Source organism: Antennarius striatus, chromosome 4 (genome assembly GCF_040054535.1).
Source record: "Antennarius striatus isolate MH-2024 chromosome 4, ASM4005453v1, whole genome shotgun sequence".
NCBI lineage: Eukaryota > Metazoa > Chordata > Actinopteri > Lophiiformes > Antennariidae > Antennarius > Antennarius striatus.
This window is the reverse complement of record NC_090779.1, coordinates 6831073-6854832: the sequence shown is the minus strand read 5'-3', so window position 1 is coordinate 6854832 and position 23760 is coordinate 6831073. Positions and strand designations below refer to the sequence as shown.

The 23760-nt window shown below is 41.8% G+C and overlaps 2 protein-coding genes across 3 annotated transcripts in view; both read left to right on the top strand.

Moving 5' to 3' along the window:
• The window catches only part of edc4 (enhancer of mRNA decapping 4), a 28046-nt gene extending 17031 nt beyond the window's left edge, over positions 1-11015 (top strand). For both annotated transcript variants that reach the window (XM_068313529.1, XM_068313528.1), the window contains exons 25-30: positions 1150-1265; positions 1346-1511; positions 3136-3322; positions 4035-4254; positions 5623-5786; positions 8727-11015. In XM_068313529.1, coding sequence (XP_068169630.1) covers positions 1150-1265; positions 1346-1511; positions 3136-3322; positions 4035-4254; positions 5623-5786; positions 8727-8910 — 1037 coding nt within the window. In that variant the 3' untranslated portion in view covers positions 8911-11015. The remainder of the gene's footprint in view (positions 1-1149; positions 1266-1345; positions 1512-3135; positions 3323-4034; positions 4255-5622; positions 5787-8726) is intronic.
• A 2364-nt stretch (positions 11016-13379) lies between these two features.
• The window catches only part of nrn1la (neuritin 1-like a), a 69621-nt gene continuing 59240 nt past the window's right edge, over positions 13380-23760 (top strand). The window contains exon 1 of the mRNA XM_068313188.1: positions 13380-13565. Coding sequence (XP_068169289.1) covers positions 13508-13565 — 58 coding nt within the window. The 5' untranslated portion in view covers positions 13380-13507. The remainder of the gene's footprint in view (positions 13566-23760) is intronic.

Here is a 23760-nt window from a genome sequence, read left to right as displayed (position 1 = left end):
GCTTAAGGTACATTTCATGGGCACAATACAAGAGCCACAATTGAGTAGAAAATCAACGCATCAGAGGCAACACAATGGCTGTCGTCGCTGAAGTGGACGGTTTGTTGGAACAGCTATGTGTACTTGTTACCAGATGATGGTGGTGTTGCATCATTACGGATCCATCTGCAAAAGACAAAAGCATAAATCTTAATGATCGTTTCAGTCATTTGTTGTTCACTGATGTCTGCTCCCTTTCGGAGGCCAGAGTCTATAAATTCTCCCTTAAAAGATTGTGACGCGTGAAGATTCGTCGTCATGTTTTATATTTCCTGACTTCATTTTGTTCTGTCCTTTAAAACTTATTGAAATTGACTACGTCTTGCCGCTCAGATTCCTGAACCCTGAACATGGTTTTTAAAGGCATGGTTATTGTCACTCTCTCTGCTGTTTGAGGAATTGACAACAAAGCAGAAGTTTTACAAGCTAAATAGCTCCTGCCTTTAGTCAGAAGCATTTTGTTGCAAATATAATCTTTTTATAAATTTCAAAATGTGCACACCTTACATGCTGAAGCATTGTGATCATCTCCTTTATTCCTTATGAGGTCAGGGATCGCTAGAGCTGTTGAATGGTTGAGCTACTGCAAATGAATCTGACAGATATCTGAACCTTTTTTCATTTTTAACATTAGCAGAGAATTTCTTTGTATCAATGCATCAGCGAGGTCATGGTTCATTTGCTATTCACTGAATTTAATCTGTATCAGTGCTGCTATCAGTCTGATTGGATCAATAAATCTCTGATCTAAATAGGAAAAAGTAAACATTGCCTGATGAGTAGGTCTTTTGACATTTTAAGTAAATCAGATCTAATGAGTTTTATTTCATATATTCTCTAAAAAATGAACCGCTATGCTGACCGTTAATGAAGGACAGTTTTATCTTAAAGCTTTATCCAAGGCTGAGGATGAATCAGATCTAATAAATGGAGCTGAGATGTGTTGGACTGCAACTCTAAAATAACTCTGAGATGTTTATTCTATCGTCTTTTCCTAACCTGTAATTTGAGGAGGAGACAATCCTGTCTTCTTTACTCCAGCCTCCATCTCGTGCCTAATTATAGAGGAGTTCTTGCTCATCTATCTTGTTTATTGTTTCTCCTCTTTAGCAATCTCAAAGAGTCTGGAGCCAGTGACGGGCCAGCTGAGCAATACAGTTACTGCCAAGTTGGCGGCTGTGGAGGTCACCCTGAAGGACAATGTCAGCAAGGTGGTCAAATCAAAGGCAAGCAGATGACCGTTTAACTTCTCAGATGTAGTATGTACTCTGCCACGTTTCTCATTGCACCCTCTTCCTGTTTCCAGAACATTACAGATGCAATTGGTCGTGCCGCAGCTGAAGCGATGCAGGGGCCCATCCAGGCAGCCTATAAAGACACCTTCCAGAGTATCGTGCTGCCCGTGTTTGAAAGAGGCTGCCAGTCCATGTTTCAGCAAATCAACGAAAGCTTCAAACAAGGCACACAAGAATGTAAGGCAACGTTAAAATGTTTAGTTACAACAGCAGATAGATATCTGAATATCATGGTGATAACAAGATCAGACCTATTAGTCAAATAGTCAAATAGTGATAGCAGCTCTCCAGGGTCTTTCAATGAAAGCAAAGCGATGTAGGTATTTTGCAGTCATAGAAGTTGTCCTCAAGCGGCAATTATTACTGAACGATATGTGATGCGGCAGAAATGTTCAATGTTCCGCAATGGACAAGGTAACCTTTTCAAATTACCTTTACTTGTGTTCTAGACTCTTGTTTCTCTCACTTTTTCCTTGAAGACCCAATTAAACCCATTGTTACCTGGAATAGAGACAGATTTTTCTGAAGGTTGAATTCAGTTGGATTTTTTACAAAAGTCAGACATATAATAAAGCTCAAAATGTTTATCTTTAACATTCATTCACTGGATGTCTTGAAAACGTTTTGAATCACTTACAGTAGCTGATGTCTTACTGAGGCACTTGTTATCCTAGTTTTATAACTGAGCATCGAGAACCAGTTCAATACGCCTCCGAGATTTTAATTTTGATTCTGTTGATCAGTTTGTGACACTCACTCTTTATTTACTTCGATGGTGTCGTACATCTTCTGTAGCATTACAGCGAGTAGCTGTATGGTTGTGTTTCACCCTAAAAATGTTGACACAGTGCAACACCTGTGTCAAAGGGAGGCTTTACTACTAACACAACTGACACCTGCATGGCATACAAGTCAGTGAGTGTGTTATGGTTGAAAGTCCACAGTTTGCTTTTTGCTAGTCAGGCAGTGGTTGTTGATAGTGAGTTTATTGCTGCCAAGCCAGTGGCAGTTTACCCTTCGACGTCATGCACCATTCATTGTAGCCACAGATGAAAGAATGTCAGTGGAGCGAGAGTCCCACAGACATATGACAGCATATTTGTTGAAATACGCACGTGAAATAGTTTTTTCCTGAACAAAGGACAAAAAAAGCTCAGGGACAGCTTAGTCGCCACTGATGTCCTCATGAGCTGTCCATTTATTCTGGGTTTGTGCTCCTATCCTGTGAAAGCTGGCAGTGTGTTGGTGTCGGTTTTTAATTTTTTTAAATTGTTTTTTTACCAAGGTCGTCATAATTTGTATGGGTGAGTGATGCTCACAGGTAACTTACAGTAGGTAAGAAGGTTACAGTCACCCTCTGAGCAGGAGAACTTATTCCAATTTAAATTCAGTCCACCAGATCCAGGGTTGTGTACACACTGACTTGCCAATGCTCTATAAGCATTGGCAAGTCAGTGCCATCTAGTCACTGTGACAGCCTTCAGCATTATTGATGTCCAGATTTTTTTTTGTGCAGTTGGGTCCGTAATGTGTCAAGTTCATTGTTTGCTTTGAATGAAAAACTAAACATCAATTTACCATGATTTGGTTGATGAGAAAAAGAGTGTGAGTATAATACAGATGTGCCTATTGGTGTACCAGTAGTTGTTACTGACAGCCTGATAAATGTGATTCTGCTGTTTACACTGTGGTCCTGCCCAAATACTTGGATGTTTCTCATGCCTGAGTATTCTTCACGATCCATGCAGTGGTTTTGTCATGTTTGTCAGGTTTCAGTTTCTGTTGGTTTTGTTCTTTGCAGACATCCAGCAGCTCGAGACCTACACGAAGTCTAGAAAGCAGAGAGAGCAGGAGTCACGGGACCCCCTGATTGGCCAGCTCCAGCAGATGATTGACAGCTTTCAGGCCTCCACCGACCAGCTGTCCAATAACATCTCAGCTAATGTCCGGGCAGAGGTTCAGCACCAGATCCAGATGACGGTGGGAAAGTATGTATCCTAACTATCCGTCATTGATTTTTTTCCGCTTGTGATAAAAATGTTTCCGAAACTTTGTCATTTTTTATAATTTATTACAACTGATTATCTGTGAACCACTTACCATTTACCTGGGTTCACATTTCTTCAAATGTTTAAAATGTAACTTGACAGCAGTCGCCTGCAACGCTGCTTCTCATTTATCAGAACTATTAGAAACCTGCTGTTAACTGATGTTACCGGCAGTGATTGAGCTTGTTGCATCTAATCAGTAGATGCTAATGCCAACCAGCCAGGCCTTACTACCTATTGAGCAGGTTTGTAATGGATTGCAGAGAAGAAACAAGCAACGCTTATTCCTGGGGCTAATATAAGAACATAAATTCGATCCAGTCTCTTGCTCCCTCTGCAATTAATTGCATGGCCTCCAGAGTTTATAATTTTTTTGAAGGTATAGCAGAGAGAAAGTTAGATGATCAGCTGCAGCTTTAAAATCTTGAAAAAGTAATGACACCGCTCCAGAGGAAGGGTTCTTCTTCTTTTTTTCTTTTTTTTTACTGTCAGATTCAGAATAACAGCTAGCATAGAAAAAGGATTCTTCCTGATATCAGCATATTCTAAGTAGAGGACAGCCTGTTCAAGTGCAGCATAGTGGTTAGAAAAGATGAGAGAATAAACCCTTTCACTGTTTTCTCATTTCCCTTTCTGTTCTTATCCCCCCCAGCCTGCAGGAGTCAATACTTAGCCACGTACAAAGAATTGTCAAAGGGGAGGTGAGCCTGGCAATGAAGGAGCAGCAGGCAGTGGTGACCTCCAGCATCATGCAGGCAATGAGGTCAGCAGCCGGTACGCCCGTCCCCACGGCACACCTGGACTACCAGACACAGCAGGCCAACATCCTGCAGCTCCTCCAGCAAGGCCAGCTCAACCAGGCTTTTCAGCAGGTAACACACACACATACACACACACACGGTGTAACACTGTATACATTAAAGCCGCCACTGCTGAACAGTATTTTCTAACTTTTAATGAATGCTAACACCCTCACACAACTTGTAATCTAGCACTAATACGCTTCCACGTTCACACACTAAGGAGCCCACCAGGACAACAAGGCTCAGAAAGCAAATATATTGCAACTGCTTCACTCAGTCCCACTGGCAGACACCACAAGTGCATTAGCTTTGCTGCAGACACTCATTATGTGGTTTCTCCTAAGTGGCTTTGTGCCTGAATGTGCTTTAAGTGGCAGCTAACAGCTCGTTTCCGTCTATTTTCTGCTATCCTCTCTTCTTCAGTCTTTGGCTGGGAGTCATCAGCCATGTTTTTATTGCAGCCCAATTCTTAACCTGTGGACCTTTTGATTGGCACTTGAAGTACATCACAGTGGTTGGTCTGAACTCAGACTTTTATCCGAATCTTTTAAACGTCTGACTTTTATTTAGCAGTGGTACCTAAAACCTGATAAAATAAATTGCACATTGATAATCCAGATCCAGGATTTTCATTTCATTTCAATAAATGCACAATGTGTTTTGCAACATCAATCTTAATTTTTAGGGAATTATTCATAAGTGTATAATACTGGAAGCTGTGTCCAAGGACACAGATACTCAATTCATGCTGATGAAGTACCTTTTATAGGTAGATGCAAGCAAACTGACAGTTGAATTATGGAAGGAAACTGTAGAAATTCAAAGTGGACCGTTGGCCGTGGTGGAGGTTACAATATTGAGTGCCTTTCTAGTTTTAAATTTCATGATCACATTTTATAAAAAGGACTTTTTTAAAACAATGCTGTTTTATTTATTACTCCAGATTGGAGTAACATATGAGAAAATCATTTTTGTGCTCCTAGCACAGACCCTCAAAGAACAGACTTCACTTCAAAAACCGCTGCATAATATCATGTGAAAACGCACACAAGCTTTAATGGTCAGTGTCTTCCATTGGTTTATTTTTGCATGTTCAGTGATTGGTGTCTTTGGCTCTCTATGTAGCAACTGTTGAGCAAGAGGTCTGAGCATTTATTGAAGTTGTTTATGGTTTTTGACTGGTGGGCTGCTTTACAATAGTGAACCTTTTGCATTCCAGTGTAAGTTCATATGATTTAGCTTCAGAATGGCATTTCAAAGATCCAATCCTGAGACTTTTCCCCTGGGATCCAATGCAGGGCTTGTAGCGCTCCACCCTTCCTCTGCAGATGGTGGAAATTTTTAGCAATATTTTCCTTTATTTGCTGGACTGCAAGATGTGACTTTGAGTAAAATGATTTAACAAGAATGAACACCCCCTCTCCTTCTTACTCCAAGGCGCTGTCAGCGACGGATCTGAACCTGGTTCTCTATGTGTGTGAGACCATCGACTCTCAGCAGGTGTTTGGTCAGCAGTCCTGTCCTCTCAGCCAGCCGGTGCTGCTGTCGCTCATCCAGCAGCTGTCTTCCAACCTTACCACCCGCTCTGAGCTCAAAATCGGGTAAGGAAACGTGTTGGATGGAACAACATGCTATTTAATAAACTTGAACTTAGAACTGCACTATCCTTACCTCAAGGTTATGCAGATCTCCTCAGGGATCGGAGCATTCAGACTGGGTACAGTTTAATACTGTGGATCACAAACACAAAGTCAGAACACAGCAGACACAAAATGTTTGGTTTATGTTCCATTGAGGTGTGAACTTTCATGACAATGACGACGCCTGAGATATGAGAGAATAATAGATGAATGTTAGAAAGCAGAAGGCTTCCCTGCATCTGCTTTGAGGAACTACACAGTGACAGTCATATGGAGCTGAGCAGCTGCTTGTTTCAAACCATCCAAACTCAACTCCTCAACTCTTAATAAATTGTTCTGCACCTGAGTTGCTGATTGCAATCTTTTAGAACTCTTCTTCACTTGTCCTTACTTTTGTATAATCTAAGGCATTTTGAATTTGAATGGATGAGCTCCAAGAATGTGTTTTGCAAAATTCTTTTTCATTAAGGTTAACTAATGTTTTGGCATAGTTCCGTCATCAGACCAATTTTTTTTTGTTCCTGGAAGTTCTGTAGAAATTCCCAATTTATGTCTTAAGTGGCTCTTTTCACTTCTCTTAGTTAACCTGCATCAAATTCTAATATTAAAATGTACTATTAAAAAACCCAGTGGAGTGTATAGTGCTACTAGAAAGCAACTTTGTTGTTTAATGGTGATGTCATAATTCCTGGATGGATGAGGCTCAGTTACGTTGTCTCACCACTTGTGCTGCTATGTACTGTGTATTTGTACCAGTGCGCTCTCAGTACAGCGTGACTCGGCTTATGGTTACTTAAATATGGATTGTCTTTGGTATCAGCAGTCAAGATGACCTCTCAGTATTTTTGGCACATTAAAGACAAATTAACTGCATGGTGTTGCAGTATTGATGGATGAAACACACCCTGGTGTTCCCATGAAAATGATACGTGTATTGATCACTCTTACCTGTATTCTTTTCACGTTACTGGCAGGGTATAATCTCACAGCACTGTATTCTGATCTCAGACCTGTCTTAAGATGCTGGAGACATGATTTACACCATAGAGTGAAATTTTTCACTTCTGTCCAAAACAGCTTCATTTTCACTTGGTTTTCCTGAAAACATCATTTGAATCGCATCACACACCTCTCCCACACAAGCTGATCTGTGATGACTTCGAGCAGTGAAGAAAGGCTGTCTCTGCCCAGGCCCTGACTCCCCATAGCGCCTCCGTTATTCTTCATCTCCATCCATCCATCCCTTTTTTTTTTTTGTTGATGAGACAATCATAAGTCTCATTTACAGCCGCTAAACCAACTTGCAGTTCAGAGGTCTCGCTACAGGCAAGAGACGGGGTACACCCCGGATGAGCCACCAGTTCATTAAGACAGGCAAAGAAATGCTCACACTCACGCCTACAGACAATTTGGTGTGACCTGGTCACCGAATATGCTTCATCTGAGTGGTGGTAAATGTTGTTGAACTGCTGACCCCGTCACTTTACTGCGTCACAGCCCCGCCTGCTACATGGTTCTGCAATGTTAGACACACTCCTCCTTCCTCACTAATGTCCGCATCTTCAATTCTGCAGTTCAGCTTTTTAGCCTGTATTTTGTAAAATGCATTTGCAGTCATGCTGTCAATCAACTTACTCCCTTAGTTTCTCTCATGTATCCCCATGTCTCTTCTCTCAGTCTTTTCTCCACATACAACTCTTCTTTACGTCTTTAAGGTCCTGCAATCAGTTTCTGGGTCACTTGTCTGCCTATGTTTTGTAGCTGCCTAGTAGTGCTAATACAGACCATTGATGGCACTTTGTGAGGTCTGACAACACAGACAGGTGTGATTCTCTGGCTGGGACAGCATAGTCATGCTGGGCTTGAGTTCAATAAATCAAACTGGATAAATCACAGAACATCTACTCTGCTATAATTATATTTGAGCCACGCCTTAAAATCTTTTTCCTATTTGATTGAAGTCAGTTGATATTTGGATAGAAAGACAAAAGTAAAAGCAGTTTTACAAAATATTTTAGGATTTGCAGATGATTAAAAGCTTGTTTTAGTTCTTCGGATTGATAGAAATGATGAAAGAAGCAGAAGGATTTTAAAGACCAAAGAGGGATCGTTAGCAGGATTGATTTTGAAGAACACATAATGTGAACAGAGGGACCATGAACATCAACTTAATGTGTGTTTGAAAGGATTGGACACAATTAAGTGAGCAGATTATCTCCTGCAAGATATTAGATAGTCAGTGTCTGTGGTGTTGGGTACAGTGACATTAAAGTTGCCTCTAGAGTGTGTTTGCAGTGTTATATGGATAAACCTGTGTGTGTGTGTGTGTGTGTGTGTGTGTGTGTGTGTGTGTGTGTGTGTGTGTGTGTTGGCCAGCTGGCGATGTGGTCATTTAAACTGTGAAGACACTGAGGGACTGCTGGACAGTCAGTCCTCTACATTTAACTACCGGTACTCTATTAATTGTCAGACATCTGGTGTTGAGGAGACAGGTGACTTTGGCCCAATTAATTTTGTACTGCGGTATTTCAGTGGAAAGACTGGTTGTCCTCGATTACATTTACACAATGGGCTGCCGGCACATTGTGTAAATATAATCGAGGACAGAGCTTGACATTTAATTTACAACCACCTCACTCCAGTTGAGGCGTGGAGGGACGTGGCCTTTGTCTGTGTGTTTTTGCTTTTGGAGCAGCTGCAGAAGACAAAGTGTCTGCATGTTATCCTTGTAACGCTTTTATAGCTGAATGATTCAAGTTTCAGATTGTTGATGTGAAACTTTTGTGTTGTCTACAAAGAAAGAAAGAAAAAAAAAGTCTTCAGACTGCTTCTGCCTCGTCGATAAACACTGTTGTTCTTGTCCAAACTCCTACCTGATGTCTCTCCTGTGTTCTTGTCCAGTTACCTGGAGGATGCGGTGATGAATCTGGATCACAGCGACCCACTGACGCGAGATCACATGACGGCCGTGCTAGCCCAGGTCAGACTCAAGCTCTTGGCCTTCTTGCAGCAGGACCCCCACAGCCCGCTCAACAAGAGGGCGCGGCGCCTCATGATGATGCTGCAAGGTCTCGTCACCCACTAGAGATACTTCCTCAGAGATACCAACACAAGTGCAGTTTCGTTATAAGTCCATGAATGTTTTCGAGTAAAAAGACCGAGGAGGACTTCTGGCCATGTTGAGACGGTTTGCTGAAGCTTCAGGATCACAGATGTGCTGACGGTTGGAGATGGTTGATGAGAAAGGATCCAGATGCAGCTCTTCCAGCTGATACTGCGTTTGTTCCCATACCTTTCCCTGCGCTGCCTGCTTTAGTGAGGTATTAACAAATAGAAACTTTTTGTTTGTGTTTCTTTTTTTTCCCCCCTCAGTGGATGATGGTGGCATGGACGACTCACAAGTAAATGTGCGTTATTCCAGTCCTTTGTCAGAAAGCCATTCTGGTTGTGTCTCATCTTTTTATTCCCATCACAAAGAAGAAACCACCGGAGATCCGGAGATTTGTGATTGTCCTCGTTTCTCAGACAGTCGTTCCCGGTGCTCTATTGATGCCACTTTATCCAAACAGCCCCAGGACTCAAAGACTGTACAGCTGAGTGGTCGGCCAGACCAGGTGTCCCTGTTCCTTTTGTTCTATTTGTGTTCCTCTGACCCACCAGACAGACACAGTTTTGAGTAATACAAAGGCTTCTGCTGGACAGCAAAAAGAACAAACATCTCAAAAACTTACCTAATATGTAATTTACTATATATATATCTCTCACCTCAAGAGCAAAGGACAGGCATGGGCTTTCTTTTTTTTTTGTTTTTGTTTTAAACAATACTATCCAACACTCCTCCTCAGTTCTGTTTTATTAAAGAATCAAGCTAATCACAGCAATCAAAGGTATGTGACACCCAGAGCCATTTTCTGCTGCTTCTACATGTTCTTTCAGTTCTTTCTCAGTAAGTGGCAGACAGCAACCTTCCTAGGCACCATCCTTCTCAGAGCTTTGAATACGTGGATCAACGTTGATTTATTTTTGCAGAGAACTTCATTCAATGTGTTCCTGAGTTTCTCAGAATTTGTTGTTAGACTTTTTTGCTGCCTAGCACTAGTTTCACAAATCAGAAAGAAATAAGAAGTGTTAAAAGAAAGATTATTCATTTGTGATGTTCCTCGATCCTGAAAAAGAATTTTCCTGTAAAATCAGAAATGGCGGTCAGTTTGGCAGCCGTCCATTTTGATAGGACTTCTCGTTTCCTTCTATATGTCAGTCCCTTTTTTATACAAACATTTAGTATTTGTAAGACTTGTATACTTTAAGACCTGTCAAATTAGTTATAATACATAATAAATCACGTAAGATAACTGTTACTGAAGGTGTTAACGTTATCAAGACGTTCCAAGTATTGGTAAATTCGATGTGCAGTGACTTCTCATTGGCTGTAGGGGGCAGTACTTAGTTGACCTTCTGATATTCACTCATCCTTTAGGTTCTAAACTCAAACATTCTGCTCTTACTGTGTCTGTTTTACCAGTCACTGATAAGCCTGCCTTTAGGTTGTAGAGGCACCATTTGTTAACCTTACAGCTTGTTGAAAGTTTATGATCATTAGTGTAAAGTGCATTTAGCTTCATTGTTGAACTGCAGGGTGGCCACCCTGTTTTCTGATTGTAAAATAAATATCCTGTTCATTGGACCCTTGTGTTTAGAATCTGTTCCGTTGGATTTGCCCGGCAAGTGCCTTATTGCATCCTACATCTTTAATGTTCGACCCCGTTTGGGCCTTTAGATAACTTGTGAAGCTTAAATGTTGTGCCACATTCAACTTTACAAGCATTTACAGTTTGTCACTGAAAGGTCTCACACAGCCCGTTAGAGGGGAATCTATGTTTTGTTTGCAAGCAATAGAAGACAGTTGATTTGTGCCGATATTTGAACACCGGTGGAACAGAGAGAGATTTGTGTTGGGCCACCTTCACCTCTGGGTTGCTGACCCTGGACTGTCGTCCTCAGAGGAGGACAGGGTGAATCCCTGTTACCCTGAGAGAGAGCTGTGTGTGACGGACATGACTGAGGTAGTGTGTCTGAGAGTTGCTTTCTCTTTCCATTGTGTTGGTTCCCCTTTGCCTGAATGTTTATGTTGTATCTTTTACAGTTTCTTTTACCCTAAACATTTTTGGAATAAAAAGATTTAGATCAGTTTGTTGTCTTTATTTGCGTCTTGTTTTCTTCCAGAAAAATAGTCCTGCATGTCATGTTTGCTGGGTCCAACTTGGAGATCAGGCTTCAGAGCATCTGGAGGAAATCATTAAATATGTCTCAAATACTGTTTTTAAGCACAATTTCTGCTACGTCAGTAATGACCTACAATCTGGATACAAGCTAAGTGCTTTATTGTACACTTGTTAAATCTTTTCTAAAATAAATTATAATGGAATCAATAACGTACCAATTTTCTCAGACACTCAACCTTAGTCCATTATGAGGCTAAATGAAAACTTGCAGTGTAAGGTGCACGAAAAAATAAAATGCCACACAGTCTATGTCAGATGGTAGAGAATGTGTTCTCCAAAAGTTAAAATATTTAATGTTTTAGTACCTCCATAGAGTTCATATTAGCTCAAAGTAGTGCATCCCTGGGATGCGCGTCAACAAAAATTTGTTCATCCCAACATGACATTTATGCATCCCAAAAGTAACAACAGAATACACAGTAGAAAGTGTATATGTAAGGATTGAGTTTTGACAATAGTAGAATATAATAACCAAACAGTTAATTTGAACGATTTTATTAATAATGGTGTCATAACTGTTTCCATATAAAGGAAAAAACAGGAAAATTACATATTTTTATCAAAATGTTACTGCATGGTGGTCATTCTTAAACAGTTTAAGAAATAAAAATGTAATAGGTTTTTTTTTCATTTTTCTTTGCTTTTAATTCCTATATCCTCCTGTGGACACTGCACCAAGCTGACAGAGCCGTGTCCACACACATTTTTTGTAAACTGCATTTTGTCTTTGGTGCTGACATCTAGCCATGTCTCACCAATGGAAAAAATCACGTCCATTGCCGTACAAATGTTTGGATTTTTGCTGGTTTTCGCTCGGCTTCCTCTACATCTTCTTTCGTACTGTCCACAGTAACATGTCTCTTTTCATTGACTTTTTTTTTTAATTCAGGAAAGCATTGTCACTTGGGTTTTTTCCAACTTTTGCATCTTTTTTGTAAGCATGGTGATAATGTAAGACTAACTCGTCACTCTCTCACTGCAGAGTGTAAAATGAACAGACGTCGTGTTGCCGTTTGGTCGATTTTATTCAGTCATGGTCACAACCGCTCTAGGGCGTGAGGCCAGTGCACCGCGGAGCCACATAGAGACCCAGACAAACACGCATTTACACCTACGGTCAATTTGGAACGGAGAAATTGATAAATTGTAAATATCTTTGTTGAATGGAAGTATATTTTTTCCCGATATTATATCGCCGAAAAAGATAGCATAGATTTTTGTTATTGTAAGTATTTAGAGCTTGTGTCTCAGGGACGTACATTTTCTGATGATCGTGCGTCCCTGTCAAAAATCTGCGTCAAAGACGCAAGGACGCACGCAAACGAGGACACTGTCTCTAGAAGTGATGACACGGGTTCACCTTCATCTGGTTAGTTCATCAAATACTCTGGAATAATGTAGCCTGATCCAGGACAGAAGCCATAGACTTTGAGGTGGATTTTAACGAACGGCTACATCCAATTAAACATTTTTGTTTTAAGGCTAGTGGAGAGGTTTCATTAAATAAAACCCTCTGAGCCGGTTTCCATGTGTCAGTGGGGTGAGGTGCGTCCACAGCTCAGGGAAGCTGAACCGGTGTGGGACTGTTGGCAGAGGAATGAACACTTCATGCTCTCACATTTTGGTTGGATTTTAAAAGCAGCCTTTTCACCTGCTTGAACAATAAATCAGAGAATGAATGATTGCGCTCTTCATTCTGTAGTGTGAAATGTCTTTGAGCTTCTCCTGTAAGTCCATCTGATTTTATTCAACACACAAACTGTACTGGTTGCATTATTTTGCCGTTGTCATAAAGCACTTGTAAGAAAGTGCTTTTAAAGAAAAAAAGATGACGGTTATTAGTGTGTAGAAGGAGGTGATTCGTAGAAGGGCCTATAGGGAGGATCTGCTCCCACCTGCCATATGGTAGATGGTCGGGGGGGCGGGGGTTCTTTGGAGGTGTTGGTGTTAGAACCTCCAATGGATTCAAAGGAGTTTCATACTTTCATACTTTTGAGGTGTTGTAGTTGTAAATCAGTATATGAGTCATAACATCCTGGTATGAGTTCTGCACAATTATTACAGTTGTGTACTTTTACTGCAGTAGAATTTCTAATGCAGAACTTCTAAATACCTGCACCACTGCCAGATCCCACAGCCCGGTATTGGCTTCATCGGGGACTCTCCCCCTCTTCCTCCTCCTCCGGACTCCCCACCCCCCCACCCCACCCCCGTCAGCGGAGCGCCCCAGCGCACCGTGGATGCTCTCGGAGCGGAGAACAGAGCTGCGACGCGGGCGGGAGGGAAACACTTTGAGCAGCGCCGGGGAGCGGATCGGGTGTTGTCCGCCTCAGCCTCCGTGACAAGCGAAGAAATCCCGCAGAAACTTGTGAGGGACGGAGGACGAGCCGTGAGCTCAGCATGGCATCCCTGATCAACTCCGTGTGCTGCCTCTTCTTGCCTGTTGCTCTGCTGCTGAGTAAGTACCCCAAACATCTGAAGGAAGCTCAAACGCGTATTTTTTCCCTCCCCACCTGTGCACAACTTCCCTCAGCCCTGCTGAGATTCTCTGGTGTAGTTTCTCCTGCGGGTCACAGTTTGGAGTCCGGACTGCGCGTTTAGATCGGCGGCAGCATGCCGCACCTTTGCGCGGTAAAATTTGAGGGGTCCAGTCGCTCCACACGTTCATCTCAGGGAGAGATCAGAAAAACAAAAAGGGCCTGAAGGTTGTGGCTGCAGCAGGCTGGGGGCTCCTGAGGGACAGCTTCTGGTCCCAAAGTTGGATACGGGCGTTACGCAAACTGCAGTGGATGCTGTGAGTGGGATCCGGTCGCATCCCTTCCAGTCCTTCCAGCCGGTCATGATGGGATCACAGCCGCGAAGACAGATTCATCCGTGGTGAACTGGTTTATTATAGGAATAACGTCACAGGATTTCCTTCCATCTCTTCAAATTAGCTGGATTAAAATGAAATATCAATCTGGGTTTTGAGAATATTTGCGGATTATTTGCGCATCCGTTCTAAATTCACCTGTTATCGGTGCATAATAGAAATATCATAACACAGTTTAAGGTGAAGTTTTCATTTAGAGTGATTTATGAAGAGATGTTCTCTTCTGAAAACACAGCTTTACTCATGTGGATGGATTGCTTTGCTGCTTGACGTGGAAAAGTTGTGGAATATTTGAATAATAATTGTCTAAAACACGTTTCTTTTTTCCAGATGAAAGGCTGTCTGTCAGTCAGACGTGATCAAATGTGAAAAAAAAACCCAGAACTGAATTATAACTGCAGATGAAGCTTCATAAGATGTGTGCACATGAGAAATTACAGAAAATTATTACACACACACACAGAGGGAGAGAGAGAGATTTGACTTTTAAAATCCCATTTATTCATGAAGTAGTTATTACAAGATAGTTACGTTAACAATCATCTAAGAGAGATTCACTCAAACGTGAACACACTTAAAAAAAACCTGTCATTTGAAATGTAGTCAAAATATACTTGAATTAAACCAAACAGTGACTGAACATGAGTTCCTCATTTAACACAGAACATAAAACACCTTTGACACACCATAGGTTCCTAAAAGTGTCTACATCATTCATAGCTCTGAAATACTTAGAATGGATTCTGATTCTTAGAGAGAGAGAGAGAGGGAGAGAGAGAGAGAGAGAGAGAGAGAGAGAGAGAGAGAGAGAGAGAGAGAGAGAGAGAGAGAGAGAGAGAGAGAGAGAGAGAGAGACGCACTCCTCCCGTGTTCGTGAATTCTGACCCGGTAACGTGGAGCAGTACCACTGGAACCCGCTGGGGGCAGTGTTGCCACAAGGCAGACAAGCCAAGACAAGCGTGTTAACACCGTGAAGAAGAACTAACACCTATTTCCAGTAGCAGGTTTTCAAAACAGTAAAATATGCCAGATTGTATATAAAGAATGAAGAAACACACATCTATACAGGTTTAATTCTAAGAGGCTGTGCCTTTATAGATTAGTCCAGCAACTTCTATTTAATTCACCTTGTCTAGTGATTGTCCAATCCTCCAACTCATCCTTTGTGACAAAAAACTTAAATTAAAAAAAATTTTTTTTTAACCCTTTTTATCAGTTGAATTGTTTTTTATTGCCCCGCCTCACGCCCTGAGGGCAGCTGGGATGGACTCCAGCTCCCCGTGACCCGCTGGGGCGGATAAAGCGGTTCGGAAGGTGGAATGAATGAATGATCTGACGGAGAGCTGACCACTCCTTTCAATATGTGGAAACCTCACAAAGTGTCACAAAGGTGTGTGTGTGTGTGTGTGTGTGTGTGTGTGTGTGTGTGTGTGTGTGTGTGTGTGTGTGTGTGTGTGTGTGTGTGTGCGTGTGTGTGTGTGTGCGTGTGTGTGTGAGATTGAACTTTAAACGGAGTGACTGTGGGTGAGGGTCCGTCAGGAGCGTCTTTCCGTCGGAGCGGAGCGCCTTCCCAGGCAGCTGAGGCTGGAGCGATGGAGATGAGAGGGTGAACGGGGGACTCCTGGGAGTGTGACACTGTGGCGGTGTAGAAAAAATAAAGTCCCAGCGAGGAGATAAATGATGAATGGATCACATGCGTCCCTCAGCCGAGCCCCCGGGGACCGGGAAGCCCCCGCTGCTGTCTGTCATCTCTCCCGTCCCTCAACGCGCCGACTTACCGAAACACAGGCGGGGAAAAGGCTCGTTAGGTTTCGATAGGGGGTGTTTTCATTCACTCACACGTCAATTACAAACCCTTAGAATATTATCTGATGTTTTAAAACCTATTAGAGAGAAATATATAATAATCCCTCGGTGCTTCAGAGACATTGAAACAGACAGATGGATAAAAATCGCCTATAATTACTATTAAAACAGTCTGACAGGATTATCAATGCCTTTCATCGCGGCAGATCTTTATTACAGAAAGCTCAAAAGCGATTCTAATATATCTTGTAGATCCTGGATTCAGCAATATTCGAGACAAAACATCTTTCCCCTAAAAGGTGTCTTTTTTTTTTTTTTTTTTTTTTTTTAAAAAGGGCTTCGAATCTTCCTGCTCGGTTTCTGCTCAGCTTTAAACGCGCATCCATCCAGAAGGGGTCGGAGCGCAGCAGCGCCGGATTTGATGCGCTCTGGTGACCTGGAGAAAGAAGGAGGAGACGCACTTTTTATTATGAACAGCATGACTTATTCCACAAAATATAATTTTACATGGGCGACTAGAAAAATTCAGGTTTAAATTATTAATAGAGACGAGGGCAGAAGGTAGAAGCCAGCAGTACTGATGCTCCAAGTTCTACTAAATACTTATTTAATCCAGCTTGATTAGTGAAAGAAAAATGGATGTAATAAAGGAAGTAGAAGCAGATGTATGATAAACCATTGCCAAAGTGAGTCATGAGTCATTATCTGGTGCCTGAAGTTTCCTTCACTAAAATGTAGAAAATTCCACCATAAATTAGTGGAGAAAAGTTACAAATTCAAGAGATGATGTGTGTGAAGCTGAAAACCACTAAATGAGGACCCCCCTGTGTGTCACACAGTCTTTTAACTTCATCCTGAAGTCGTATTGATGACACAGCGTTGATTGTCAGATGGCCAACGCATCTGTCCTCCTCTCCAGTCTGCTTAAACTGGTGAAGTTTCCTGTGGTTGTGTGTCTGCTCTTCATCATCAGTCACCTTCAAGCAGTCCACAGACTAAAGATCATGTATGGCTTTTAATTGTCCTCCTCTCCGCTCTCTGAAAGAGGCTCTGCAGTGTTTTTCCTTTCCTTTCCAGTGGATTCCTCATTAAAAGTAGCTCTAAAAGTCTAATGGAAAACTGCCTGTACCCCCCTCCTCCCTCATTTCCTCCCCATCCCACTCACAAAGATGGCAGTCCCCACTGAACATAATGTACAACTCAAACACACACAGCTCTGTCCACCGCGCTGCCTTCTCTTTCCTTTTCTTACTTCCTCCTTTACTTCCTCCACCCCTCTTCATTCCCTCCTGACTTTTAGCAACCTGGCTTCCCCTATTTTTATTCCTGCGTCTGAAGTCATTTTATTTATCTCAACGCCATCGCTCCTCTTCCTATTTATTTCTAACTTGCTCCATCTGTCCTTCGTCTTACTCTCCTCCTTTCATCATCTCCTCTTAGTCTTTTTTTCCCGGACTCTCCTCCATCTCCAAATAGTCAGGCATTCATAACCATTGATAAATATGATTCTAAATCGCATATTTCAATTTAAAACCTTTATTTCCAGGATTTCTGTCATTTCAACAGAAGAATCTTAATAGATCTGATGAACATGTGACCTCATGAGACATCAAGTACTGTATAATAGGAAAGGTTACTTAGATGGATGACTTAATAAAAGCTTGTCAGGCAGTCAAAAATTTTGCTAAATGTTTACTCCTCTTGATTATGTAATTATGTGGAATAATAATCAAAGGTTGTTGAAATTTTTTATTCATTGAAGATCTACATGACGTCCTGATTTTACAAAGCTGGAATCAGCTGCACGTCATCTCCAGGTTAAATCAGCCTCATCGGTCCTGAAGCTGAGGAGCTGCAGGGAATCACTAGCATCACCGACCAGACCCCTGGTTCACGTCTCTATTAGTCTATCAATCCAGCATCCACGCTGCATTATGTCCATGTGCAATGTTGAGTAATGCACATTAATTAGCATACCTATGATTAACTTACAAGGAAGTCAATGCATTTTTATGGGGATGACACGTCTTGTTTTCCCTCCCACATGTGGATGCTGGTGTGAGAAACACAAACCCAAAGGAGAGGAGTTTTCATGATTACCGTTATATTTGTACATAAAAAAAAACCTGAACGTATCCAGCAAAGTTTCCTGTATTTTTTCATAACACAATATAAATTGCAGAAAACATGATATTACAATGTCAGTCCTTCCAGTGTGGTGCATCCATAATTGGAGCTGTGCTCACAGGAGACTGGGAGCTCCTCTGGCAGCTCAAATGTGACGTAGAGCAGGTTTACTCCTGCTTTAAAGATCCAGATTTATTAGGAAATAACTGGGACTGAGTTATTAACCTGTGATCTCACATCTCAGTGGTTAGGCAATGTTACTTTTTCATTTTTCGAGCAAGTATCTGAATACGCAGATCTCGTGTTGTCGTTCATCCCACGTGGCTCATGTCTCCTCAAATCAATTTGGGTTTTCAGAACTTCTTAAGACTTTGATTACACCACATATTCTGTGCGGAGTTGTTTTATTTTTGTTGAAAGAAACCTGTCATTTATTTGACATCATGGTTCTGGCCTTTGGATGAATGTATTTTTCATGTTCTATCTGTCTAAGCTCTTTTTGTCCACACCAGGAGAAATATCACCTGCTAAATGATCGTCTGTGTTCTTCAGCCAGTTTTAGTCTCTGACAACTGAAAATTGCTGCTTGTGTGGCCTGAAAGTTATGTCTGGAAAGCAGAGATCTGTGTGACAGACAGCAAAGTAGTGAAGGTCACTAGAAACTCTTCAAAGATGAGAGGAGCTGCAGGTTTAGGAGGTATTCTCTGTCGGTTAATCCTCCTTGTATTTGACTTGAATCATACTAAGATGTCTCTTGTTCTGTGAAAGATGATGGAAAACCCCACGACCTCTGTTTCTGGATGTGTATCCAGCCATTTGTCATCATCTAGCTGCATCATCCTTTTCTTCTCACCTCATCAACACACACTGAGAACAGGAGAGGAATCTAATTTGGCTGATTATAGCAGAGGACAGGGACTCCTTCACACATTATATGTGTTTACACGTGTGATCCCGTGTGTGTGTCACACACACACACACACACACACACACACACACACACACACACACACACACACACACACACACACACACCTGTTTAAATTGTCTTTATGCAAACCTGCCTTTGTCACATTTTACAAACCAGAACACACACACTTGCATCGACTCTCCTGCAGTGTGTACAGAGATGGTTTCTGGCAGGAAGAGCACCGTGAGCCCAAGGTCATCGGCGCTCAGGCGTACATTTCTGTAGACAAGGAGTGCTCCTTTCAGCATCCGGAGAAATAGATAAAAGTTAAAAAAGAAACTAAATGTACATTACATGTTCAAAAACCAAGAGAGGAGTTTGAGAAGTGTTGTGGAAGAGAGCGAGAGCGGCAGAAGGCAAGTAGAGAGTGGAGATGGAAAGAAAATGATGGAAGGAAGGAGGAGGAGAGAGTAATAGACACACAGAGAGATCAGGACCTGTATTTATCAAGCCTGTCAGAAAAACGCCAACCATCATGGATCACTGACCATCGCCTCCGGACAATTCAATTTAATAAGATCCAAAGCCGACAAAAGAGATCCTGCAGAGGCTCCTCCAACTCTCAAATCTTTGAATAAAACCCACCAGGGAGAAACAGAAGGACGGAAATGGAAAAAGGAAGGGAGGGAGCATAGAGCAAACCAGTGGAGGTGGAAATATGTTTCCCACACTGGTTCAAGGGAAAATGTCTTTGGGTACATTAGCAGCGCAAATGGAGACAAGGGGGCGTGTAGCAGCTGATGTAATCAGACATCCTCTAAATGGGTTGAAAATGTGATAAAGTCCTGTTAGTGTAATTAATGACCAGATTATGTAGCATCTTTAGATTGGTAATGTTCTCATGGTCTCCCTGATGGGCAGAGCATCACTCGACAGCCCCGTCAGAGTCAGACCGACAGTGAACAGGAGCGCTGGCAGAAGCTGCACTGTTTACGGACACACTTCATGCACACTAAATGTTCAGCTGGTGCGTTTAAAGCTACAGCATCGGCTTTTTCTGTCAACTTGGGGTCCAGATCTGTCATTTTTATGGCTTTATGATTTACATCGGCTAAACGATTTCACAACTTGTGCGTTTAGAACCATCAAGCTGACATTGATCAGCATTAGCATTAGGTTTTATTCTCCTCTATACATTCAGCCGCTACATGTTTCCACCATGTTTCTCGACTTAATGTTGTGCAGCACCCGTTTGGTTACTTAGAAACACATTACCCTTGAAGAAGATGTTAAGTGACCCATAACAGTGAAGTTTTGCCATCACTTCACCCGTCACCTGGTAAAAGAACTAATTCTTGAACGAGACGTTTGACTGTCATGAATCTCTTGTGTCTCCAAGCTGCCAGTCTTCATGCTAAGCTAGGATAATTGCTCCCTGGTACCGGCTGTTTGCTTTACAAAGAGGGATTAATACAAATCTTCTCATCTTACTGTTAGAGAGAAAGCAGACATTACCTAATCCCTGAATGCTGAACCATTAACATGATTCATGTTACTGATTTGGACTCAGTGAGAGGGTAACTGCACCCCGCTGAGTGCTTTCGTTTATTCCAAGTATCCTTTGGTGTTTTTTGTTTGCACCCTGTAACAGAAGACCGAGGAAGCTGTTGGACTAAATGTTCAAAACCTTCGGGGACATGAGGTGACACCAACATTAAAAAAAGATGCGTCTACATTTGCCCCCATGTACCTGTGTGTGTCTGCTTGTGTACCCGCATGCATGAACGCCTGTGCCTCAGTGGGATGGAGTGGGGGATGAAGCGGACGGAGTCCAGGTTTGTGACTGTGGGGTGGAAGGCTTTGAGGTCCAGAGAAGAACAAAGAACGTAATCAAGCAGAGTCCTTCAGAAAGCAGACAGGGGAGATGAACCAGATACTGACAAGGCAGAGAGGAAAGAGAACCAGTCAAGGACTGTGCAAGGTCTGCCAGCCTGGGTTGAACAAAGTGAAAGTCACTTAGTTGTGTTTTACCAGTAATTACTGTGGATAACCTTTGAGAAACAAATTTATTACTATCCTGGAGAAATACACAAAGGCAAGGAAGAAAAATTATCTGTTCCTATTAGGTTTTTGTTGGAATAGCAAATAGCAACAGCAGCAGAGCTCAATGTACCATATTTCTTTTCACATCAAGCTTTTGATGACTACTGCAGTCCAAAAGTGACTCAACCTCCTGAATAACATCCAACATTAGAGACACATTTTAAGATGTGATGTGAAACCACTTAGCCAACCTCCATAGACCCTTTAGCAGAGTACCACAGCTTTCTCTACTAAGGCTTAAATGCACATGAATCTCCATGTTTGAACTCCCAACACGTTCACCATGGCTGACCCAATAGCACAAGAAAATCCAGCTCCAGTAGATCAGAACCATCTAGATGAGACACACAGGTTCTAGGATGTTGTTCTCTGGAGCCATGAAACCAAACCAGCAGTTTGTCTGGAGGATGAAGAATGGAGCTGATGCTGTAAAGAACATTCTACCCACAGTGAAGCATGTTGGGGTCTCTGTGATGGTCTGCAGCTGCTCTGCTTCCTGAGACACTGGAAACATTGCAGGGTGTAGATCAAGGGTGTCAAACTCATTTTCACTGAGGGCCACATCAGCATAATGGCTGCCCTCAAAGGGCCAGGTGTAACATAAATGTAACTCAATGTAACTCAATGTAATGTAAAATGAATATAACTACTCCTTAATGTTAAATAATACTGAATTTATTACTTATTCAAGTTACAAACATTATGTTTGCACAGAAAAAAAATATGTTTGCTTGTTGCTCTGTTGTGACATAAATTCTTTTAATTTGTCAGGTTGTTAAACCCACAGAACTCCATCAATCAAGGATCAAAATTTCCAAGTGAATAAAGAAAAATAACATCAAACACCAGTTAGGACATTCACTTTGTTCAAAACGTTTTTGTCAAAGTTAAAATGGGCTGAATTACTGCATTGTGGGAAATGTAGTTTTGGTCAAAGCACGCTTTTGACCTATTTATTTTTAGACGCTCTGACCTTGTACGCTCTCGTGGGCCACATAAAATGATTTGGCGGGCCATATTGGGCCCCCGGGCCTTGAGTTTGACACATGTGGTGTAGAGAATCCAATGGATTCCATCAAGTATCATGAAAACCTAAAAAAAAGTGTCTCTCCGTCTGTGACTAAGATTAAGCTTGGACATCATTGGTTCAGAAGGACCTTGATTCTAATCAGATCTCAAAGTCCATCAAGGTGTGGTTTCAAATGAAATCCTGAGTCATTCTAGAAGCTCACAGTCACTTGACTTGAGAACCTTAAAAATATCGAGTAGGACCTGAAAGTGGTTCCACAAATAAGACCTTTGTCCATCAGGAATGGATGAAGATTCCTCAGGAATGCTGCCTGAGGCTGGTGTCTGGATATGAATGAACTTTGCAGGAGGTTACAACAGCTAGCCATTAGGATTTTTTTGGATTACTCTAGTTAAAGTCTTAATCAGTTTTGCGTGATGTTGTTACTGCAAACAGCCCATAAATGGATTTTATCTGTGCGTTTTGGTGCAGCTCTAAATAAATATGGATTTAGACAAGTTTTCATAGAGCTGATTCTGACCTGTAAATTATGGATGCATGGCTGTGAGTGATTTTGTATTGACTGAATTACAGTGGATTGTTGGTCCTGGTGGAGGTTTGCCTTCCTACTGTACACCGTAGCTTGATTCTGCATCCTTGTCAAGAGTTCTACCAAAATCTATGTAGATATAGTTGAATTTGTTTGCTTTTCTTGCCCTCTTCCTCTTCTCTCCTCCTCCTCGTCATTTATTATCTCCCTCCTCCTCCAGCATCCCCCTGCTCTCAATTCTCCATCCTGCTCCATTCAACATAGCAGAAGCCAGCTGAAGCATGTTTCATGCTCTGACAGGTGATGGAGGTGTTTTGCCAATTGTGTTTGAACAACTGAGAGGTGTTTTGAAGGCCTGTGTTTTGCAATGGAATAATGTTTGCATGTGTGTTTGTGTGTGTGTGTGTGTGTGTGTGTGTGTGTGTGTGTGTGTGTTCAAAAGAAAAAAACAACAACAAAAAGAACGAATGGTAAGATGTGTGACGCAGTGGGTGCGTGCTACAATTATGGACTAGAGATTGTTTTTGAGCCACAAGATTTGACTTTTCAGAATTGCCTATGGTTTCAGCAAAACAAGTAAAACACGTGACATCAGACACACCGTCTCCATCCAGGTCTATAGGGCCTGTGCTATAAAGCAGAGTTGTGTGGTTACCTAGGTAACATCAGCATCATGACGATCCATCTGAATCCACACACCTGACCTGATGTGAAGCAGATCATTTTCTTGATAATAGATCAAAATATTTAAAAGCTCCGACTATCGACCAATCAACTTTCTGGAAAATACCACGATCACTCATAGAGGAATCCTGGGACTCTGTGCACAAATCAGAAGACAGTTCCCCCATTTCCATTCTTTTCTTTTCTTTGTCGGTTGCAAAGTCAAACCTTTTAATTGCGCTTTTGAACAATGAGATCATCCTGGAAGCTTTGTACTTGTTCTAATAAGATACAAAAGTTGTTGTTTTTTCTCCTGAGTCTGTTAGATACACCAGGGCAGGAGCTGGAAGACTAAAGCCGTAAAACGCACTATGAGAATGCATTGAAGCAACACTTAAATTTAATGGTAAACACAAATATAATTAAGTCAGATCTGCTTTTGCTCTAATGGTGTTGCGGTTTTATGGTGAGCTTATTAATTTATGCATTTGTGCTTTATTCCTGCATTTTTCCATTTCATTTCTGGATAAATTGACTTTCTGCCTGATGTTAGTATTCTCTCCATTTGCTGCAGACCTGTCCATGTTGTGATCGATCAGACGCTGCAGACTCC